This window comes from Pteropus medius, unplaced genomic scaffold, assembly GCF_902729225.1.
Source record: "Pteropus medius unplaced genomic scaffold, Ma_sr-lr_union100, whole genome shotgun sequence".
Lineage (NCBI taxonomy): Eukaryota > Metazoa > Chordata > Mammalia > Chiroptera > Pteropodidae > Pteropus > Pteropus medius.
In genome coordinates this window covers 20,543,016-20,562,425 of record NW_024349797.1, presented here as the reverse complement: position 1 = coordinate 20,562,425, position 19,410 = coordinate 20,543,016, and the positions used below count along the sequence as shown (strand labels likewise).

At 55.9% G+C, this 19,410-nt stretch overlaps 1 protein-coding gene across 4 annotated transcripts in view; it reads left to right on the top strand.

Moving 5' to 3' along the window:
- The window catches only part of BCL11B (BCL11 transcription factor B), an 89,939-nt gene extending 72,390 nt beyond the window's left edge, over nt 1-17,549 (top strand). For all 4 annotated transcript variants that reach the window (XM_039884190.1, XM_039884188.1, XM_039884189.1 and 1 more), the window contains one exon: nt 15,102-17,549. In XM_039884190.1, the coding sequence (XP_039740124.1) occupies nt 15,102-17,152 (2,051 nt within the window). In that variant the 3' untranslated portion in view covers nt 17,153-17,549. The remainder of the gene's footprint in view (nt 1-15,101) is intronic.
- The last annotated feature ends 1,861 nt before the right edge of the window (nt 17,550-19,410 follow it).

Genomic DNA, 19,410 nt, shown 5'->3' with positions numbered 1-19,410 from the left:
GAAGTCCCTTTTTTCGGTGACGGCTCCCCTAACGGGGAGGGCCGGACCACAGCTACTCATCAGTGCAGGAGGGGGGTGACGGGCCCCCCGAGTGCTTTCTCTCCACCTCCCTCCTAGCCGCACCCTGCTGTCCTCCTTTCATTCGTTTATGCGCTCACTTATTCGCTCCCCACTCATTCATTCATTCACTTGTGCATTCACTCATGTACTCATTCATTCATTTGTTGGTCCGTTCATTCATTCATGCACATGCACTCACTCTTTCGCATTCTTACCAATAAATAGCTTCCTCTGTTGAGGGCTGCCTGGATAAAAGGCTCTTTACAAGCATGCTCCAGGTCCTCGCCAGAGGTATTAACCCCAGTCGTGGAGAAGGAAGCGGAGCTCAGTGCTGAGCCTCACGTGTTCCTGCTCAGCCAAGGCTCCGTCAGCCCAAGGACCCAGCCCCCGTGGTTCTGAAATCGCCGTGTCCCTTCGCATCCAAACTTCAGCAGGTCCGGGCAGCAGGAGGGCAGGGGGAGCCCTCGGGGCTGGCCGGCGGGGTGTGTGTCGGGGGGTGGGCAGGCGAGCTGGAGCTTGTTGCTGTCCCTAGAGCGGGCGGCATTGTTTTATTTTCCGCCTCTGAGAGCAGCAGCCCCAGTTTGCAATCTCTATTGTGCTGAGAGGCAGCCCCCTCCACCCCAAGCCCGGCTCTGCTCCCCATGTGCAGGGCTGGCCTGACAGGGGTCTGCAGTTCCCAGGCTGTGTTAGGGGAGCATGGCTGGGGCACTTGAAATGAAAGTGCCACTGTGTGCAGAGCGCCAGGTTCGCCGTGCACGCTCCAAGGAAACGCTGCCAAGACAGGGCCGGGAACAGCCGCCAAGCAAAACACACGCGCCCTGGCCAGTGGAGCCGGCGCGCTTCTGCAAAGAGAGGAAAAACTGACTTTCTGATTTGGAGTGTTTCTACGACTAAGAAGAATCGCTCCAGTGATTGTTCTAAAAATACTCTGGAGGAGACACGGTCTCGAAGGCCTCGGGATTCTGAGAGGTCCCTAATTGTCCTCTGTATGTGATCTCTCCAGATCGAGTGCTGAAGCTTGCGTGGTCACCCTCCCTGGCCTCCCTCCCCCCACAGAACTGCCGCTGCAGCCCAAGGGTGGCGTCCGCAGCCGAAATCGTAGTTTTTTATCTCTTTGACTTCAGGAAGTATATTGGGGTTTCATCTCCTGCAGCCTCTGTTGCAAGGCTCACATGTGAGCAGCCAAATCTAGGGCAGCCCCTGAAGTCCCTGCATCGTGGCCGAGCCTGGCTCTGGAGGGAGGCGGCATTTGGCAGTGGGGGAGGGGAGGGGGTGCGGACACATTCAATGCCCCTGCTCCCTCTGCCCGCTCAGGCCGGTATCCCCCTGCCTAGGTCACAGCTCCCTAGGAGCCCCAGGTCTGCAGCTCCAGGCAACTCTGGAATTCAAATGATTTCTATAATGATGAAATTGACTGGGATTCCACAAGTTCGCTTATTGCCAAAAGTGAACGACGTCGGCCCCTCCTCCTCTCTCCACGGCTCGGTTTCTCTCCACCCTCTTTCTCCTCCGTTTCTCCTCCCCTGCTCGCTCTCTGCCTTACTCCCAATTTCCCGCTTTGCTGTGTTTTGATAGGTTCAAGCTGCAGTGCCTGCGTGAAAGCCAGTACTTTAGTCGAAGGGTCTGGCCCAGCACCGTTGACATTGGAACTGGATAGTTCTTCGCCGTGCGGTGTTTAGCAGCATCCTTGACTCTTCCTGCTGGGTGCCCCTGGCCCCCCACCCCTAGTCGGGGCAATCAGAAATGTCTTAAGACATTGCCAGTAGCTCCCGCAGCGGGGCAAAAATAATCCTCATTTGAGAACCACTGGTCTAGACTTATTTTTCCCCTCCCAAACTTACAACCAGAAAAAGGAGAATATTATTATCTATTTTTAGGTTTATGAATAACCAATAATAACAGGGTGGAATCAAAGGACTTGGAAATTGAGAATGAATTCCCGGTGTTGAATTTTGTCCCTAAAGCGTATTTTAAAAAGAAGTCACAGGATGATCCTGATTTGAGGGTCAACCAGGTGTGTCTGATGGGGGCGTGGTGACCTGTCCTTCACAGTCGTACCTGCAGGAGTTGGAAGGGTCAGGCAGTGTTGTGGCCAGAATCTGTACCTTCCAATAATCAAGCCGTCTTTCTCTAAAGAATCTCCCTTGCTGAACTAATGAAACAGATCTGCTGGAATTAGGTAACTGATAATCTTATTGGTGAACGGAGAATTTCGAGGAATTTGCCAGCGTTTTTGTCAACATATGCTAGGACTTTCTCAGTTCTATTGCCCGCCCTTCCTTCATTCCTTCCTTCCTTCCTTCTTCTTCCTTCCTCTCCCTCCCTCCTCCCTCCCTCCCTCCCTCCCTCCTTCCTTCCTTCCTTCCTTCCTTTCCTTCCTCCTTTCCTTTCTCTTCTTTTCTTCTCTTCCCTTCTTCCCTTTGAGAGATGTATATATATATTTTTACCCTGGTTAGGAACTGCTTCTAGCCTGTTCAAAGGCAAGCACCTCATTTTGATGACATGCAGTAACGATTTCCTAGAATTGTGTTCTGTGGCTTAAATGTTGACTCATTACTGGGGCACTCAATAGGGTAAGGTGCCAGGTGTCATTTTATCCATAGCGAACCCATCTTCGAGAAATCTAGAATTAAGTGGTCAGTGGGTTTTGTGCTGGGCTTCCTTAGAACGCTCTGTGGCCGAGTGTGCGTGACAGTGATTTCCTGGGCTCAGCCAAAACCTTCATGCTGCTGCTGGTTGTCTTGCCAGCCGGCCAGCCTTGCCAGCCTTGAGGGGCGGGAGCCATTTGGAAGTCATGGGACTGACCTTGCCGTGGGGCCTGGGCTTCCTAGCTTCAGGTTCTCCAGTGCAAACCGGAGGGCACTGTCCTGGGGGCCTCCCCATCCTAGATGGGACCGTCAGCTTGGGCTGCAGCTCTCCTTACTCCACGTCCCCCCCCAACTCCTTGTGCTGCCCCCACCTCCTCTGTCCCCAGCACAGCGTCCTGCCCCTGCACATTTCCTCTTGTCCCTGGGCGTCGCTGCCGTTTTCAGCGGCCCTGGCCCTCGTGGGCTGGGCGGCCAGCACTGGGACAGCGCCTGTGGCCATGGGCAGGAGCCGCGGGGCCGCCGTGCTGGGGCTGCTGGTGTTTGGAGGGGTCCACGCTGTGGGCGCGGGTGTAGCCATCTCCCCTCACCCGGTGTGCGTGCGTGCGTGCGCGCACACACGCGCGCACACACGCACCTGCACTTCTGCGTGAGCGGGGGGCGGGGGCCCGCTTTCTGTTTCCGGGAACCTCCCGCGGCGCCAGGCACATCTGCGCCTCCTCGCGCGCTCCGATCACTGGGCCGCGGGGCCCGCCGCGCTCCGGGGCCCGGAAACCCCGACGCTGGGCCGCGCCGCCCGGGGTGACCATCTCCTGGCTGCCGGCGGGCTGGAGCAAGCTGGCACGGTGGCAGAGGCGGAGTGCTGCCGACGTGCGCAGGTTTTTCATATGGAAATGTGAAATAATGGGGTGATTAAATAGAGCTGTATATTAAAGTACATCTGACATTAGAATTACCATAATGTGCTGTAGCCTCAGGCTGAGTACTTTATTTGCCATCTGCGTCGGCCCAAAATCCCCCGGGGAAGCGCTAAAATATTCTGAATAAACTCAGCTCGAGTTCTTATTGAGAGTAAAATACCATTTGTGGCACGTCGTATTGATTCGTCTTAATTGTGGTGCAGAAAAGAACATTCAGTCGCTGATGACTTTTGTGCTTGGTGACAAGCTGGCTGGAGTTACTCTAACACTGCAGTTGGTTAACCTGGACGGGCCAGGCGGGCACCTCGGCTCCAGGCAGGAGCTGCAGGGCCACCGCGGGCTGGGCACAGCTGGGGCTCCCTGCCAGCCGGCTGCTCTCCTCCAGGGAGGGTCCTGGGGAGAAGGGCACCCACAGTGGGGGCAGAGGAGATGCAGGCTCTGCCCACAGACCCTCCCCACCTGCCCCCTCTCCCCACCACGCAGAAGCTCTGACCTGCTGCTGGGGAGGTAGGGAATGGGGGAAAGCGGGGAGCAGGGGCGGGGTGGGGGAACGGGGGTGAGGGGAGCAGGGGGGTGCCTTTCAGGGGCCTCAGGGGCTGTGGCCTCAGTATTTAAAAAAACAAAACCGAAAAAAGGAAAAGATCCCACCCACCCTGACCAACCTGAGCTTGGCCGGTTCCTGGTTGGTGGCCTGGTTGGTGGCCGTATGACCCGTGTAACGAATGGTCCCTGCGGCCTTCATTGGTTGGGGGTGGGGGGCGTGGGGGACAGAGCTCTGGAAGAGCATTAGAGGTAAATGAGTCGTCAGTGGGAAAACACTTGGCTCTCCAGACAGCGCTCGCTCATTCATAAGGTCCAGTTCTTACCCTGTAATTGCCTATCATTATACACCATTTAAATATTCAAACATTCTCCGCGAAGCTGGGGCTAGCATGTTTTTATTACAAATTCAGAACAAGGGAATAACCTTTAACTTCGGAGACAAATGAGACAAATTTACAAGTGCACGTCTGCTGTTTTCTTGTGTTTTATCAATCCCTGCGGACCGGAACACTTCCGCTGTGACGCCACCCCGAACAGTATACATACATTACTACTTGTTTGTAGTGTGTCGCTAACGAGTCCCCTCTGCATTAGCCAACCTATATCACTCGGGCTGCGGCTCTCCGAAACGTCAATTATCTCCTCACGGCTAAACGTACACTCCATTAAAACGAGATTTACTGCCCCTGCAATACTTCTTGGGGGTGGAATGTGGAGACTTTTTGCGGATCTAAGGAGAGGAAGGACGGAGGCCTTGCCGGTGAGGGGAGTTGTGAATTACGCAGCAGGGCGACGTCCCGTGTCGGCCGGGACCCGTGCGTGAGGTGTGCACACGTGTGCACGCGCAGGTGCTCGCACAGACCGCAGCCTACGTCTTGCTTCTCTTGCCCGTTTATTTGAAACTCGTTTTGTTTTTTTTTCTCATTTAATGTGAAGGATAGTTTGCTTTATGCTTCCCCTTCACGTTCTCTGCTAAGTTCCCGTCCGTTCCGAGTGCCAGAATCCTTTCAGAAAACCCCATGTTTGGGGAGATGGGGTGAGGGGAACAAAACCTCCCAGACAGCTCCATCAGCCCGCCAAACCCCTCCTGGAAGAGGGTAGGCCCTTTTCTGGGGCGCCAACAGAAAGCTTCGAGGGGCTCTGACGAAGCCCTCGTCTGTTTCGAGAAGGACATCTTATTTCCAGTGGACTTGAGGGTCTTACGCAAAGGGGGAAGCTCTCTGGAGATGACCTTGAGAAATGCACTGAGTTTTTCGAGAATGTCGTGCATGAGTTACCACGTGTCCTGCCTCCGGCTCCTCCGTCTTAGTGGCAAACAGCACCGCTCTCACTCTCCCCGAGTGCCCTGTGGCCGGCGATGTCACTTTGTTTTGGGATGGGTGGCTGTTTCCTGAGCCTGAACGGCACACCTGGCCTGATCGCGGAATTGAGCAGTTGACGTCGAGACTGTCTGGGGAACCCTGGGGGTGTGTGGTGCCTGCAGCTGTAGTCCTGCTTTAATAATTCCCTGTTCCTCTAAGCACCTGGACCGCCCCGTTCCTGAAGGTGGCTTCGCATACTGAGACTGTATGGATGGGAAGCTTGATGGAATAATCAAACTCCTGCCAGAGAGGGTGATTTCGAAGCCACCTGTAGGGTAGCGGTGATCCTTCTAGATGGGATTTAAGTTTTCTCTTGGCGTTTTCCACTGCTCCCCGGCCCCCAGTTTCATTTCTATATACCTTATGATTCACAGCTCAGGAAGGGTGGGTCTGGCCTGAAACAAAGCTCTCCGAGGGGTTCACCTACCTCCTTTTGTTGTACTAAGTTTTCGTTATACTGAACAGTTGATGACTCAAGTAGGTCTTGAGTGTGGGCTTGAAAATTTTCATTTTAAAAGAAAATATCAAAGTTTTCACTGTGACAAAATTGACAGCAGTGGAATTGGATCGGTATCCAGCTAAGTCTCCCCGCGTGCTTCCAGAGCCTCCGCAGACTAACCTGGAACCCCCTTTCCAGTGCCACCTCCAGTTCCTCCCCTCTGTGACTCTGTGGTCCCGCTTCCGTGCCTGGGCTGGCAGGTTCTCCTGCCAGGCTCCGCCTTTCTCTGCATGACAGACAGACAGATGCATTCTTCCTGAACTCAGCTCCAGGGTCTCCTCCTGGGGGCAATCATCCCCATCCTCCCAGGCTGTTAGGGTCCTAGGCCCTGTGGCACACCCTTCACTAGTGACCTAGTGGCCCGGGCCCTTACTAGATGTTTGTGGGCTCGTCGACCTCCTGCACTGGACCGCGGGCTCGGTGAGGACACTCATCTCTGCGTCCTGCGCTCAGCACGGGGCCTGGCCCAGAGCAGATGCCGCATGCGTTTGTGGTGTGAGGAAGGAATGGGGGGTGGAGGGAATGCGTGACCGCGGTTCAGGACATCTTTTCGCCCTCTGCTCTGACGGTACAGCGGCATCTGCGGTGCCGCGGCCGCCGTCCTAATGTGCTTCCTGCTGTCCTTAGGAGAAGAATCAGAGCCCCTGAGAGCAGGGCAGGCTCCTCGCCGCTAACATTTGGGCGTGGGTTTGGGTGGTGAGCGTGGGCGAGTGAGCTCAGCCCTGCGCTGGGGACTCTGGAGCAGCGGGGAGCAGCGGGCCGCACCGGCCGGAGCACCCCCTGGCATTCTCCGCAGATCTGCCCCTCTCCGCTCGCACCGCCCGTTCCCCGCTCCTGCCTCGTCCCGCAGCGCACGGAACTGCTTTCTCTTCTGTGCGGCGTGGGCGTCCAGGCCCCCTGCGTGTGCCCAGGCCGTGCCCGCCACCCCGCACGCCTCTATCCTTGATCTGGGCGGGTGCTGTTCTCCCTGTGTCTGGCTCAAACTCACCTCCACGCGGTGTTTCTTGCCTGCCCCCTCCCTAGGTGCTCTAAAGTCAGGCAGGTTCCTTTGTGTCCACAGCCGAACCTACCCCTGCTCCCCGGCCCCCACCTGTGGCCTCCTGGAAGGGAGGGGTTGTGGCTGATCCCTTTGCTGTGCCTAGCGCCTAGCACATGGTGACTGGATGGATGAGCGGATGAATGAATGAATGAATGAATGAATGAGAAAGGCATGTGGGATGAGATCAGCTTTCCTTGGGTTCTCTCACTTCCCAGGAATGCCTCTTCTGTTCGAAGCGCGATTCACGGGCGTTTCTGTGCGCGCCCGGCGGTCTGGGAGATGTTGGGGCTTTCCTTCGAGCCTGTGATGAAGGCTGGAGGCCCAGTCCCCCAGCCCGAGGGGAGACCAGGCGTCAGAAGCGCTAAGTTTACCTCGGCCGCACGGGCACTATTGGGGTAAATGGACTGTCTCCAAACACTTTGAGGCTAAGCGAGTTTTCCTCGCTGTGTCAGGCCCCTTTATTCTCAGCCGAAGGACGAGTGGCATTTCCTGCAAAGCCTGCAGCTGCCTTCGCTGGCCAGCTCACTGGTGTTCAGGGTGCAGCTGGAAAGATTTGCCATGGCTGGTTCAGGCCTCTCCCTAGAGCCAGTTATGGCAGCGTTTGCAGTCCCAGTGGAGGGGGCAGCCAGTTGTGCGTCCAGGCACAGACTGGGTTATCAGTCTGGGCTCTGTGACCCGCCAGCTCTGTGACCTTGAGCCCCCCTCACTTAACCGTGATGAGCCTTAGTTTCCCTTTTCTACAAGAATCTGGATTAAAACTCACTTCCTAAAGCCGCCGTACGCATCCTCCCGAGATGCCAACACTGGCGCGTGCAGGTTGGCTGTGAGCTGAGCACACCACGGTCAAGGGCAAAAATGACAATATATATGGTGAATGGTATCCAGCAGCATTCCCAGAATGCTATGGGTGGAGAGGTGGAATTCCACTCGGGCTGGCTCGAAAAAGATGTTTTTAAGGTAGAGAAGGAAAGGTAGGTATTCCAGGCAGAGGGAATGGCAGGTGCATAAGGTGTAGAAACGCATGGCCCCAAGGGGAGGACCAAGGTGGGGAGCGCAGAGGTGGCCAGCAAGCCTGCCTGGGTCCTGGAGGCTGAGTGCCTGGTGCTTCCTCCTGCAGTAGGGCCTGTCGGCCTGTGATGTGGGAAGGTCGCCGGCCTGCTTGCCCACTCTGCCCAGAGCGGCTCGACGGTGGGCAGTGGCGGAGCTGTGGCGTCTCGGTCTGTCTGGCGTCACCTGGGATCCCGGCATGCTCTGGTGGCTGGCACACAGCGGCTGAGAGCGTGTGCGTGCCAGCTGGGGCCTCTACCCTGCGTGCCCGGGGGGTGGGGCCGTTTGTCGAGAGTGCTGAGCTGGAGGTGGCTTTGCCTGGAGGGCAGACCGTGGAGCCGGGCGGGTTCATCCAGACCTGGGCAGACGCCCTTGTCCCAGGGGTGATGACTTCAGTGGCAAAGAACACGGGCGGGGTGGGGGGAGGGAAGCAGACAGACAGAACACACCATTAGCACAGGCCAGCGACGGTTCTGAAGCACATACGCGTTAGCGCCGTGCTGGTGGCCAGTCACAGAGGTGGACAAGACCAGATTGATCTCTGTCCCTGGGGAGCCTGGACTCCAGCCCAGACAGTCAATTTTAAATAAAAAAACCCAAGGCCAATAATGTCACTGAACAACTTACTTCAGTTCTGTGAGTGTCCTCTATCGCCCCTGTAGTGGTCACCTGTAGAGTCATCGTGAGGACCAGAGTGAGGCAGGTGAGAGGCTGGCACGGGGCAGGTCTGCACCCCCAATGCCCAGCCCTCGTGTCCCTCCCTCCCTGAACTTCTCCCTCGCAGCCTCCTACTTTTCATTGAATAATTTAGAGGGTTATTAGGTGTTCCCATGTCCCCTGGCATACGAGCTGCGTGCCTAGCTACCAGCGGAGGACCCAGTGGGTAACAGCTGCCCAGCCTTGTTTGTTCAGTGAGTGAATGAAAGGCAGGTGTGGTCTCTGCTCTGAGCAGGACATACACTGCTACCTAGCGTCCTAGGTGCCGTCTGGCCTGGTCCCCCATTTTTTGGGCTTATGTGCACTGGGATCCAGGGCCGGCAAAGGGGCGGAGGCACACCCTACTCGAAGCAGTGGCTGTCTGCAGCATGGGCTTGAAGAGGATTCTGAGGCCTGGAGGCGGGGGCTGCGGGACAGGGAGCTGGCAACGTCTGCCACAGGTACCACTGGAGGGGCGCTGGCTCTGCTGTTGAGGCCGGCTGGGACTTCATCGCCAGGCAGACCATTTATGATTAGCAGCAGCACCACGCCCAGCAGCACCGCCACCAGCACCAACACCCAACGAAGTGCATCTGTTACTTTTCCATGAGATAACCAGCATGATTTCACCGAGTTGTTGCAGTTCTAGCCAAAAGCACCCATGTCCACATTTTAGTTAGCTGGAACCGAAGGTTAATCCTGAAGCATGCACGTCTACTCCAGCCCCTACCCAGGTCCCTGGGCTGGGGGCGGGGGGCAGGTCTTCTGACCAGGCTTTTATGAGTCCAGCATCATGCTCAAGAACACGGTGGCCGTGTAGCCTCCGGCAAATCATTTTCTCCCTTCCGATCCTCAATCTGCTCATCTGTGAAATGGTGCCGATGACAGTTCTGACCTCAGGGGCTGCCGAGAGCCTCGTGTGTGGTCAGTTGTGCTTAGCTGTGGGCCAGCTTGTGGTAAGGATTTAATAATGGATTATTGTCACCGCCGTTATTATTACTCCCTTAGCTCTCCCTTCTCTCTCTCAGAAATAATAAAATCCTGAAACTTACAAAGACCCCCAAGGTGGCCAATTGACATTTTCTTTCTGGGATCATGAAAGGGTAGGTAGTTTTTAAACTAATAAGGAGTCTGCGCATTTAAGGGATAATGGTGATAATAATTATTATCGTTTTGGAGCTGTGGCGACAGCAACGTTAGCAGTTGTAGGTTCTGAGGAGGATGGGGTGGCTGGCCAGTGAATCCAGCCCTCTTCTTGGGCACCAAGCACCCTGAAATGTAGAGAGGGGAAGGGGCCTGCCATGGGGGACCCTGGAGTCTAGCTTCCTGTCCCTGGACCTGGCCGCCTGGCATCTCATGAGCCCTCCGCCAGGTGCTAAATGGCGTGTTGTCCCTCGTGGGCTCACTCGCCCTCTGTGAAAGGCCTCCCCTCCAGGGACAGGCCGTGGGGGACGCCATGGGGTCCCATCAAAGGGTAACTGAGGCCCTTCACTGGGAGGACACACGCGGTGTGGCGGGAGAACCTCTCCAGCCGTTTTCGTTGCGAAACAGGCTCTGACAAGTGCAGAGGGAGTGACCGGTACCTGGGTGGCAGCGCTGCATGCCAGGCGGGGGCAGAGGGCGGGGGCGGGAGGTCCTCCCGCGGCTGGCGCTGGGGCTCTGCCTCTCCGAGCTTCCGTTCTCTTTCATCCCATGCCAGCTGCAATGCAGTCCTTGCCTGGTGTCCCTCAGAGGCCGTGTGAATAACCGCGAAGTGGCCAGTGCATTTAGACGCGCCGAACCAACTGTAAGGCGCTTTGCAAACCGTGGAGGGCCAAGACTAGTTCTTATGTCTGAGTGGCAGGCTTCTCGTTTTTGCCTCTGGCTTTTGGGGAAGAGCAGCAGGCTGTCTATCAGCCGGGCCCTGCCTGAGCTGGGGGGGGGGTGTCCCCTTGGTTCCTCCGAGCAGCAGTGAGCCACAATGCTGAGCTCCCACAGGCAGGATGGCCTTCTGCTCAGCATCGCTCGTCCAGGAAGCCGGTTAAACTCCCGCTCTCGATTGTGGCCTTTTCACGGAATAATAACTCAATTAAAGGTGTGTTTTTTACTGAACATCCCTGATATTATTATTAGTATTATTAGAGTCACTGACATCGTAAGAAAATTATTTAAATGCTCATTAAAAAAAAAAAAAAACAACAAAAACAGTAGGAGGGGAGTAGCATGTCACTGCAGGAGTCCAGTTTCGTGTTGGTTCCCAAGCGTCAAAATAAAAAATGATGTTTCCTCAACATTTGCAAGTTACTGCTTCCCCGGAACCTCTAATGCATTCGGCAGGCTGCATTAAAGTTCCTCCAGGGTTTTATTACCGCTAGAGTTGCACGGAAAGGCATCGCTGAAACATCCACTGCCACACACGAGATGGATAATAAACGACGGATCCTGCAAAGCCTAAAGCGCGATGTTTGCGATGTGCGGCTTTATCGGGTGTGTCCACGTACAGGGTCACACCTGGTCCCCCAGCCTTCTTGGGAGGCAGGTGTAGTATTTCTGTTCTACCGATGAGGAATTTTGAGGCTCAGACAGGTCAAGGACCTGATGGACTTCACTCTGCTGGCATTGCCAGGACAGAGGTAGGGACCCACGCTGCCATCCCGGGCTCTCGTAAGTGGGGGATCGCAGGGAGGGTCCCACAGTCGGGGTAAACATTAGGGGCTTCCTTTAGAGCCAGCAGAGCGAATTAGATTCAGCGCAGGCTCCTGCCCGCTGATATTAAACACGTCTGGGGAAGAAAGGGAGGAAGCAGCAAAGATGTGGGCGCTGGGCTCCGAGTGGCCAAGCCTGATTTAATGCTCCAAATGCAGCTGACGTTTCTAGGTCTGTAGGCCGGGTTTCGTGTCGCTGGGTATGTCGCTTCAAAATAATGTGGACATCGACGCATCCATTCGGAACCTCGGCAGCCGCAGTAGCAGCCTGGTGGGCAGTGGAGTCTCTCTGGGTCCCTGGAGAGTCCTCACCTCGCGGGGCCTCCAGTTCAGCTCTGGGCAAGTGGCCCTGAGCTCCAGGAGGGGCTGGCCGCCTGCGAGGGAACCTCTAGTACTAGGGAGGGGAGGCTAGGGTCCGTGGCGGCATTTACAAATGAGCTGTGAGTTTTCAAATAGAACGGTGTCGAGGGGCTCTGCGAAGACTCTGACGTCGTTCAGTTCACGAAAGGGAGCAGCCCGGTGCCCAAGGCTACCAGGAAGTGTTCGTGTGGAAGTGAATGTTTTATTAAAAAAAAAGAGGTGCGGGGTGCGGGGCAGCGTAGGAAGAGAGTGTTCTGGGCAGGGCCTTTGAGGGCCGAGTGATTTTTAAAAAATCGGAGGCTGTCGGATGCGGGGAAGGCTGTCGCCTGCGGTGAGCCTCTGGGAGCTAGAGCCTTTCAGGGGTGCAGGAGAAGGAGGGTACTCTGCCGTAACAGTGGCCCTGGGGTCCCACTTGATGGATACGTATAGCTCCTCCCCGCCTGACGGTGAATTACGGACAGGACAGGGAACTTCCTCCTTAGGCTGCTCCTGGTTAGAAGTCTCTCCTCCACGTTTCTTTTTTTTTTTTGAACAAGAAGTGGAAACATCTGAGCGCTTTAGAACATGTAGCTGCACGCTTTGCGGCCGCTGCCATTTTGAGTTTTTTTTTAAAAAATGTTGTCATCGGCCATTCCGGCTGTAGAGCTGCCTTCATCCCCCACCTGCCAGGGCGTTCCGAATTTTCTTTCGACAGCCACATTCCTCACCAGCCGTAGAACTTTCTAGAAAACGTGTGGCCATCAGAGCAAGAAACAGGAAGTGCTCTGGAGATATCCAAGGAAATGAAGATGATGAAAAAAGAGATTGGGAGCGGGAAGGGAGGTGGTCCAACTGAGAAAACGAACCACCGGGGCGGCCGGCTGCCATGAAGCCATCCATCCGAGCGGCCGAAGCCGAGAAGTTGGGGTCGGAAGCACTCTTTAATTTCAAGATCTGTGACCTTGTGGGATGTGGCACTTCATTGGTGCCATTAGCTCCCGTGTAGAAAGGGACTTTTATTTATCTTCTTCTTATTTACTACTTATTTATTCTGCCTTGCTCCAGAGAAGGGTTTGAGGAGGACTCACAATATGGCTTGTGACCAGCTCTCCTGTGAAGAGTTCTGTCCCCTACGCACATTACCTGATACGCCGAGGCCAGGGGAGGCTGGCTCAAGGAAGCCGCTCTTTCTATGCCAGCTGAGCCGCATGCGGGCAGGGAGGGCTGAGGGCTGGGGTGCTGGCGAGGCCTTGTAGCTCCCACGGTGAGAAGTGTGGCCTCCCAGGCCCCCCACAACCCCCTGCGGTTTTCCAGGCAGGGGAAGTTCTCAGGGGCTCCAGCGTGAGGAATGGAGTTACCCAGACACGCTGGGAGAGGGACTCGCCCAGACGCCCTGGGCAAGGAACATGGCCTCTGAAGTTGTCCCTGAGCTGCCTGTAAAAGCGAGGTGGAGCTGAACTTCAGAGTTCTCTGCTTCGTCTCCTTCCGTCCATTTTCTTCCCCAGTGGCCTCCTCCGCACCGCGCACGCAGGGCCGCAGCGGAGACCGGAACGAAACGTTTAGGGCGCCAAACTTGTTGCTGTGGCGCATGTTCTGGCCCAGTTGATTCTGTGGTCCGAGAGCACTGACACCCTGTCCTCTGGATGGTGTGGTGCTTTTCTGTGACATCACACGCATCGCATGGCTCAGGGGCCCGGCCCCTGGGGAGCTCGCTGTTAAGCTTAACCAACCTGTACGGAATTCAAGGTCCCCGAGTCACTTAGTTAACTACTAAGGGTGCAGCCTCCCTCACCCCAAAATATAATTTGTGGGTGGAAAACAAAAATAGAATAAGTCTCCGCACGGGCTCTCAGAGGTTCTAAATGGACTGGGGGAGGCCGAGGTGGGGAAGGGTCTTCTCCATGCGGCGGCCCACCGTGCCTCGCATCACCAGGCTGAGCCTGGGTGTGGTCACCAGGGAGGTTGTGGTTCCTGGACTTCATCAGAGTTAAAGTCTTCCAGGTACAGGGAAGTTTAAAAATGCAAGGGGTTCTTCAAGATCGCGGCTGTGATGTCTTGTTCACTTTTCCTTCCTGGCCAGTGAGCAAATCCGGCAGTACGAGGCAGGGCCTGCCCGCGCCTGTCCCGTTCGTGTGAAGCATTAGGGGAGGTTCGGGCTGGAAGAGCCGCCGGCTTCGTCCGCAGGCTGAGGACGGTACCCACAAGACAGGTTCTGGAGGAAGTGTTCGGCCTCCATTTTGTAAATGCCCCAGTGACGGACAAAGACCGTGACATTCTGACTCAGTGCCATCGGTGTCCATGATGCTTTGCGCCCGGTGTCACCGGAGCCAGTTTGTAACAAATCCTTGTTTGCCGCCACTCATCCCGCTGCCACATCAGACCCGACGTTCTTTCGTGCAGTCGGCATTCTGGCAAAGGGACTTCGTGTAGGCCAGTGGCTTCCCCCTGCCCCTCCTGAAGGGTCTTCGAAGGCCGGATTCCACACGGTGATTACGGCGTGCGAGGCCACATTTAAATTTGACAGTGCTTTCTGCATGGACACTGCTGTATGGAACCCGAGATTTTCGTATAGCTAAAATCCCAAACGATGCAGGGGTATTAGCCCTTTATCTTAAAGAAGTTTGCAAGGTGGTTCGGTTTGACTCGTGTTTTTAAGACTTCCTTGGATCAAGTATTGCCTAATCGGTAGTGCTCAAGGGGGGAGGGTCGAGTTTGGCCTCCCAGGGGTCATTCGGAAATGCCTGGACAGGCTGGGGGAGGGCGTGCTGCTGGCTTCTAGTGGGTAGAGGCCAGGAATGCTGCTGAACACTCTACAGTGCACGAGACAGCCCCCACCACAAAGAATTATCCGGGTCTAAATCTCAATAGCGCCGTGGTTGACAACCCCCGCTCTAGACAGTTGCCGGGTGAAGAGATTGACCCCGGTCTCCTCTTATGCAGCCCACCTGATGTCACTTCTATTACTGGAATCAGGCATTCTCACAAACACAGTCATCTGGCTTCTGAGATAATGGGAATAAGACACCTTTTCTTCAGGGGCACAAACCGAGGCCTGCGGAATCCCGAGAACCTTGCCGAGGTCCTGCGGCCGGTCGGGTCTTTGCCGAGGCCACCTGCCCACAGAGCCCGCTTCTTCGGCTCCCCCGGCCGGGTGGAGACACACACGGCCTGGCCGGAGAGTCGCCGTGTCCGTCGTCTGGGCCTGCTGGGGGGCGGCCCGCCGCCGCCTCTCACAGACGCGCCTCCAGGTCGGCGGCCCCGCGGCGCGCAGGCCCCGTGCCGCTTCTCACGCTCTGTTCTCTGCCTTTCTGTCCGTGTGTCTCCCCAGGTAAAGATGAGCCTTCCAGCTACATTTGCACAACATGCAAGCAGCCCTTCAACAGCGCGTGGTTCCTGCTGCAGCACGCGCAGAACACGCACGGCTTCCGCATCTACCTGGAGCCCGGGCCGGCCAGCAGCTCGCTCACGCCGCGGCTCACCATCCCGCCGCCGCTCGGGCCCGAGGCCGTGGCCCAGTCCCCACTCATGAATTTCCTGGGCGACAGCAACCCCTTCAACCTGCTGCGCATGACGGGCCCCATCCTGCGGGACCACCCGGGCTTCGGCGAGGGTCGCCTGCCCGGCACGCCGCCGCTCTTCAGCCCGCCGCCGCGCCACCACCTGGACCCGCACCGCCTCAGTGCCGAGGAGATGGGGCTTGTCGCCCAGCACCCCAGTGCCTTTGACCGAGTCATGCGCCTCAACCCCATGATTGACTCGCCCGCCATGGACTTCTCGCGGCGGCTCCGCGAGCTGGCGGGCAACAGCTCCACGCCGCCGCCGGTGTCGCCGGGCCGCGGCAACCCTATGCACCGGCTCCTGAACCCCTTCCAGCCCAGCCCCAAGTCCCCGTTCCTGAGCACGCCGCCCCTGCCGCCCATGCCCCCCGGCGGCACGCCGCCGCCGCAGCCGGCGGCCAAGAGCAAGTCTTGCGAGTTCTGCGGCAAGACCTTCAAGTTCCAGAGCAATCTCATCGTGCACCGGCGCAGCCACACCGGCGAGAAGCCCTACAAGTGCCAGCTGTGCGACCACGCGTGCTCGCAGGCGAGCAAGCTCAAGCGCCACATGAAGACGCACATGCACAAGGCCGGCTCGCTGGCCGGCCGCTCGGACGACGGCCTGTCGGCCGCCAGCTCCCCGGAGCCCGGCACCAGCGAGCTGGCCGGCGAGGGCCTCAAGGCGGCCGACGGCGACTTCCGCCGCCACGAGAGCGACCCGTCGCTGGGCCACGAGCCGGAGGAGGAGGACGAGGAGGAGGAGGAGGAGGAGGAGGAGCTGCTGCTGGAGAACGAGAGCCGGCCCGAGTCGAGCTTCAGCATGGACTCGGAGCTGAGCCGCAACCGGGAGAACGGCGGCGGCGGGGTGGCCGGGGTGCCGGGCGCGGGCGGCGTGGGCGGCGCGGCCAAGGCGCTGGCCGACGAGAAGGCGCTGGTGCTGGGCAAGGTCATGGAGAACGTGGGCCTGGGCGCGCTGCCGCAGTACGGCGAGCTGCTGGCCGACAAGCAGAAGCGCGGCGCCTTCCTGAAGCGCGCGGCGGGCGGCGGCGGCGACGCGGGCGACGACGACGACGCGGGGGGCTGCGGCGACGCGGGCCCGGGCGGCGCGGTCAACGGGCGCGGCGGCGGCTTCGCGCCGGGCACCGAGCCCTTCCCGGGCCTCTTCCCGCGCAAGCCGGCGCCGCTGCCCAGCCCCGGGCTCAACAGCGCCGCCAAGCGCATCAAGGTGGAGAAGGACCTGGAGCTGCCGCCCGCCGCGCTCATCCCGTCGGAGAACGTGTACTCGCAGTGGCTGGTGGGCTACGCGGCGTCGCGGCACTTCATGAAGGACCCCTTCCTGGGCTTCACGGACGCGCGCCAGTCGCCCTTCGCCACGTCGTCCGAGCACTCGTCCGAGAACGGCAGCCTGCGCTTCTCCACGCCGCCCGGGGACCTGCTGGACGGCGGCCTGTCGGGCCGCAGCGGCACGGCCAGCGGCGGCAGCACGCCGCACCTGGGCGGCCCGGGCCCCGGGCGGCCGAGCTCCAAGGAGGGCCGCCGCAGCGACACGTGCGAGTACTGCGGCAAGGTGTTCAAGAACTGCAGCAACCTGACGGTGCACCGGCGGAGCCACACCGGCGAGCGGCCTTACAAGTGCGAGCTGTGCAACTACGCGTGCGCGCAGAGCAGCAAGCTCACGCGCCACATGAAGACGCACGGGCAGATCGGCAAGGAGGTGTACCGCTGCGACATCTGCCAGATGCCCTTCAGCGTCTACAGCACCCTGGAGAAACACATGAAAAAGTGGCACGGCGAGCACTTGCTGACTAACGACGTCAAAATCGAGCAGGCCGAGAGGAGCTAAGCGCGCGCGCGCGCGGGTCCGGGCGCCCCGCACCTGTACAGTGGAACCGTTGCCAAGCGACGGAATGCTGACTTGACACTTGCCTCCGTGTCGCCGCCGCCGCCGCCGCCGCCGCCGCCGCCGAGCACCCCGCGTGTCCCCGGGGCCCAGGGGAGGCGGCCCTCCAACCTAACCTGTGTCTGCGAAGTCCTATGGAAACCCGAGGGTGATTAAGGCAGTCAAAATTGTGGAGCCTTTTAACTGTGCAATAATTTCTGTATTTATTGGGTTTTGTAATTTTTTTGGCATGTGCAGGTACTTTTTATTATTATTCTTTCTGTTTAAATTCCTTTGAAAGATTTCGTTGGGTATCCATCCCTTCTTCATTATTATTATTATTATTATTTTTTTTTTTAAAAAAGAAAAACCCGACAGTAGCTTGAAAAATGACTCGCAAGCGATGTAGAGGCTTATACCTTTTAAATTATAATTTTGGGGGGCGGGCGCTGCTTTTTTGAAATTTAAGCTAAGCATGTGTAATTTCTTGTGAAGAAGCCAACACTTAAATGACTTTAAAGTTATTTGCATTTTATTCCTCTTTTTTTTTTGGTCCTGAAATAAAAAGTGGCATGCATTTTTATTATTATTATTATTTTTTTTTTGGGGGGGGATGTTCAGCGGATAACAATCTTTAAAGTTGTAGCACTTTGTTTCAGAATCGGAGTGGAGACTTAGCACTGATGACAGACCTGAATAACAAGCCTTTTCTGTGTCGATTTCAACCTTTACGTTAGGAAAGGAAAACTTGGAGTGGTAGGGGAGAGCCCTCCCCTCAAAAAAAATTCAGCCCTGCCGGAGAAACGGGAGTTTTCGAGGGCTGCCCGGGACATGGCCGAGAGCGTTCTAAAATTGTGCATCACCAGCAGATACTATCCCCTCCCTGAAATGTGGGCGTGCCCTGTGATGCCATGATTGCTGTTTGCTGTAGAAGAGGCTAAAGAAAATGGGCCGAGGGTTCTTTCTTTGGGTAGATGGTGGTGGCCGCTTTGACGCAGAAAGGAAGAAATCAGCGGTGTTTTCTTTCAGGCTTCTCCTGGCTTGATAGCCTCTCTCTCTTTCTCTCTCTCTCCCTCCCTTCTTTCCTCTCCTTCTCTCTCTCTCTCTCTCTCTCTCATCACCCCTGCCACAAAAATCCCCAATCCTAGGTTGCCACAAGTGATAATTGGTCGTTTCTCAAGCAGACAAGTGCCCTGATGGGAAATCGAGGGAAGTTAGCTTTGTCATTGACTGCACACTGATGACATTGTACGGGTGGGGGGAAAATCTTGCGAATTTCTATTCCCTTTTACTGGAAAAGCAGGGGAGACCTCTATCCCAGGATGCCTCGCACTGCTGCCCAGTTTTTTTTTTTGTTTGTTTTCTATCCTATTGGGTTGGAAAGTACTAAACATTGGGCTGTTGAAATTAGACATTTGAATTCTGTTAACCCGCACTTTAAAGCTTTTGTTTGCATTTAAATTAAATGGCTTCTCAACAAGAAATTGCAGCATATTCTTCTCTTTGGCCCAGAGGTGGGTTAAACTATAAGGGACGGCTGAGATTGAGTGTCAGTGTTGCTAAGCGTGGCATTCACAATACTGGCACTATAAAGAACAAAATAAAATAATAATTTATTGGACAGTTTTTCTACTGCCATTCAATTTGATGTGAGTGCCTTGAAAACTGATCTTCCTATTTGAGTCTCTTGAGACAAATGCAAAACTTTTTTTTTTTTTTGAAATGAAAAGACTTTTTAAAAAAAGTTAAACAAGGAAAGTACATTCTTTAGACACAAACAAAGCCACATTTACTTTAAATAAAAATTTTAAAATCCTGGTTGAAGATAGAGGACATGAAAATGCCATAAGACCCAATCAAATGAAGAAATAAACCCAGCACAACCTTGGACACCCATTGTCAGCTGAATGATCCTCAGCCCCTTTTGTTTGTGGGACAACGCTGCTTAGATGTGGAGTGGAGGTGATTTACTGCTGAATTAAAACTCAAGTGACACAAGTTACGACTTGATATCGTTGAATGAAAAACAAAAAACAAAAAACAATTCAGGAACAACGGCTAATTTTTTTCTAAAGTTAAATTTAGTGCACTCTGTCTTAAAAATACGTTTACAGTATTGGATACATACAAGGGTAAAAATAAATTGTGTGTATGTGTGTTGGAGCGATCATTTTTTTTCAAAGTTTGCTTAATAGGTTATTAAAAAATGCCACAGTGGCTGC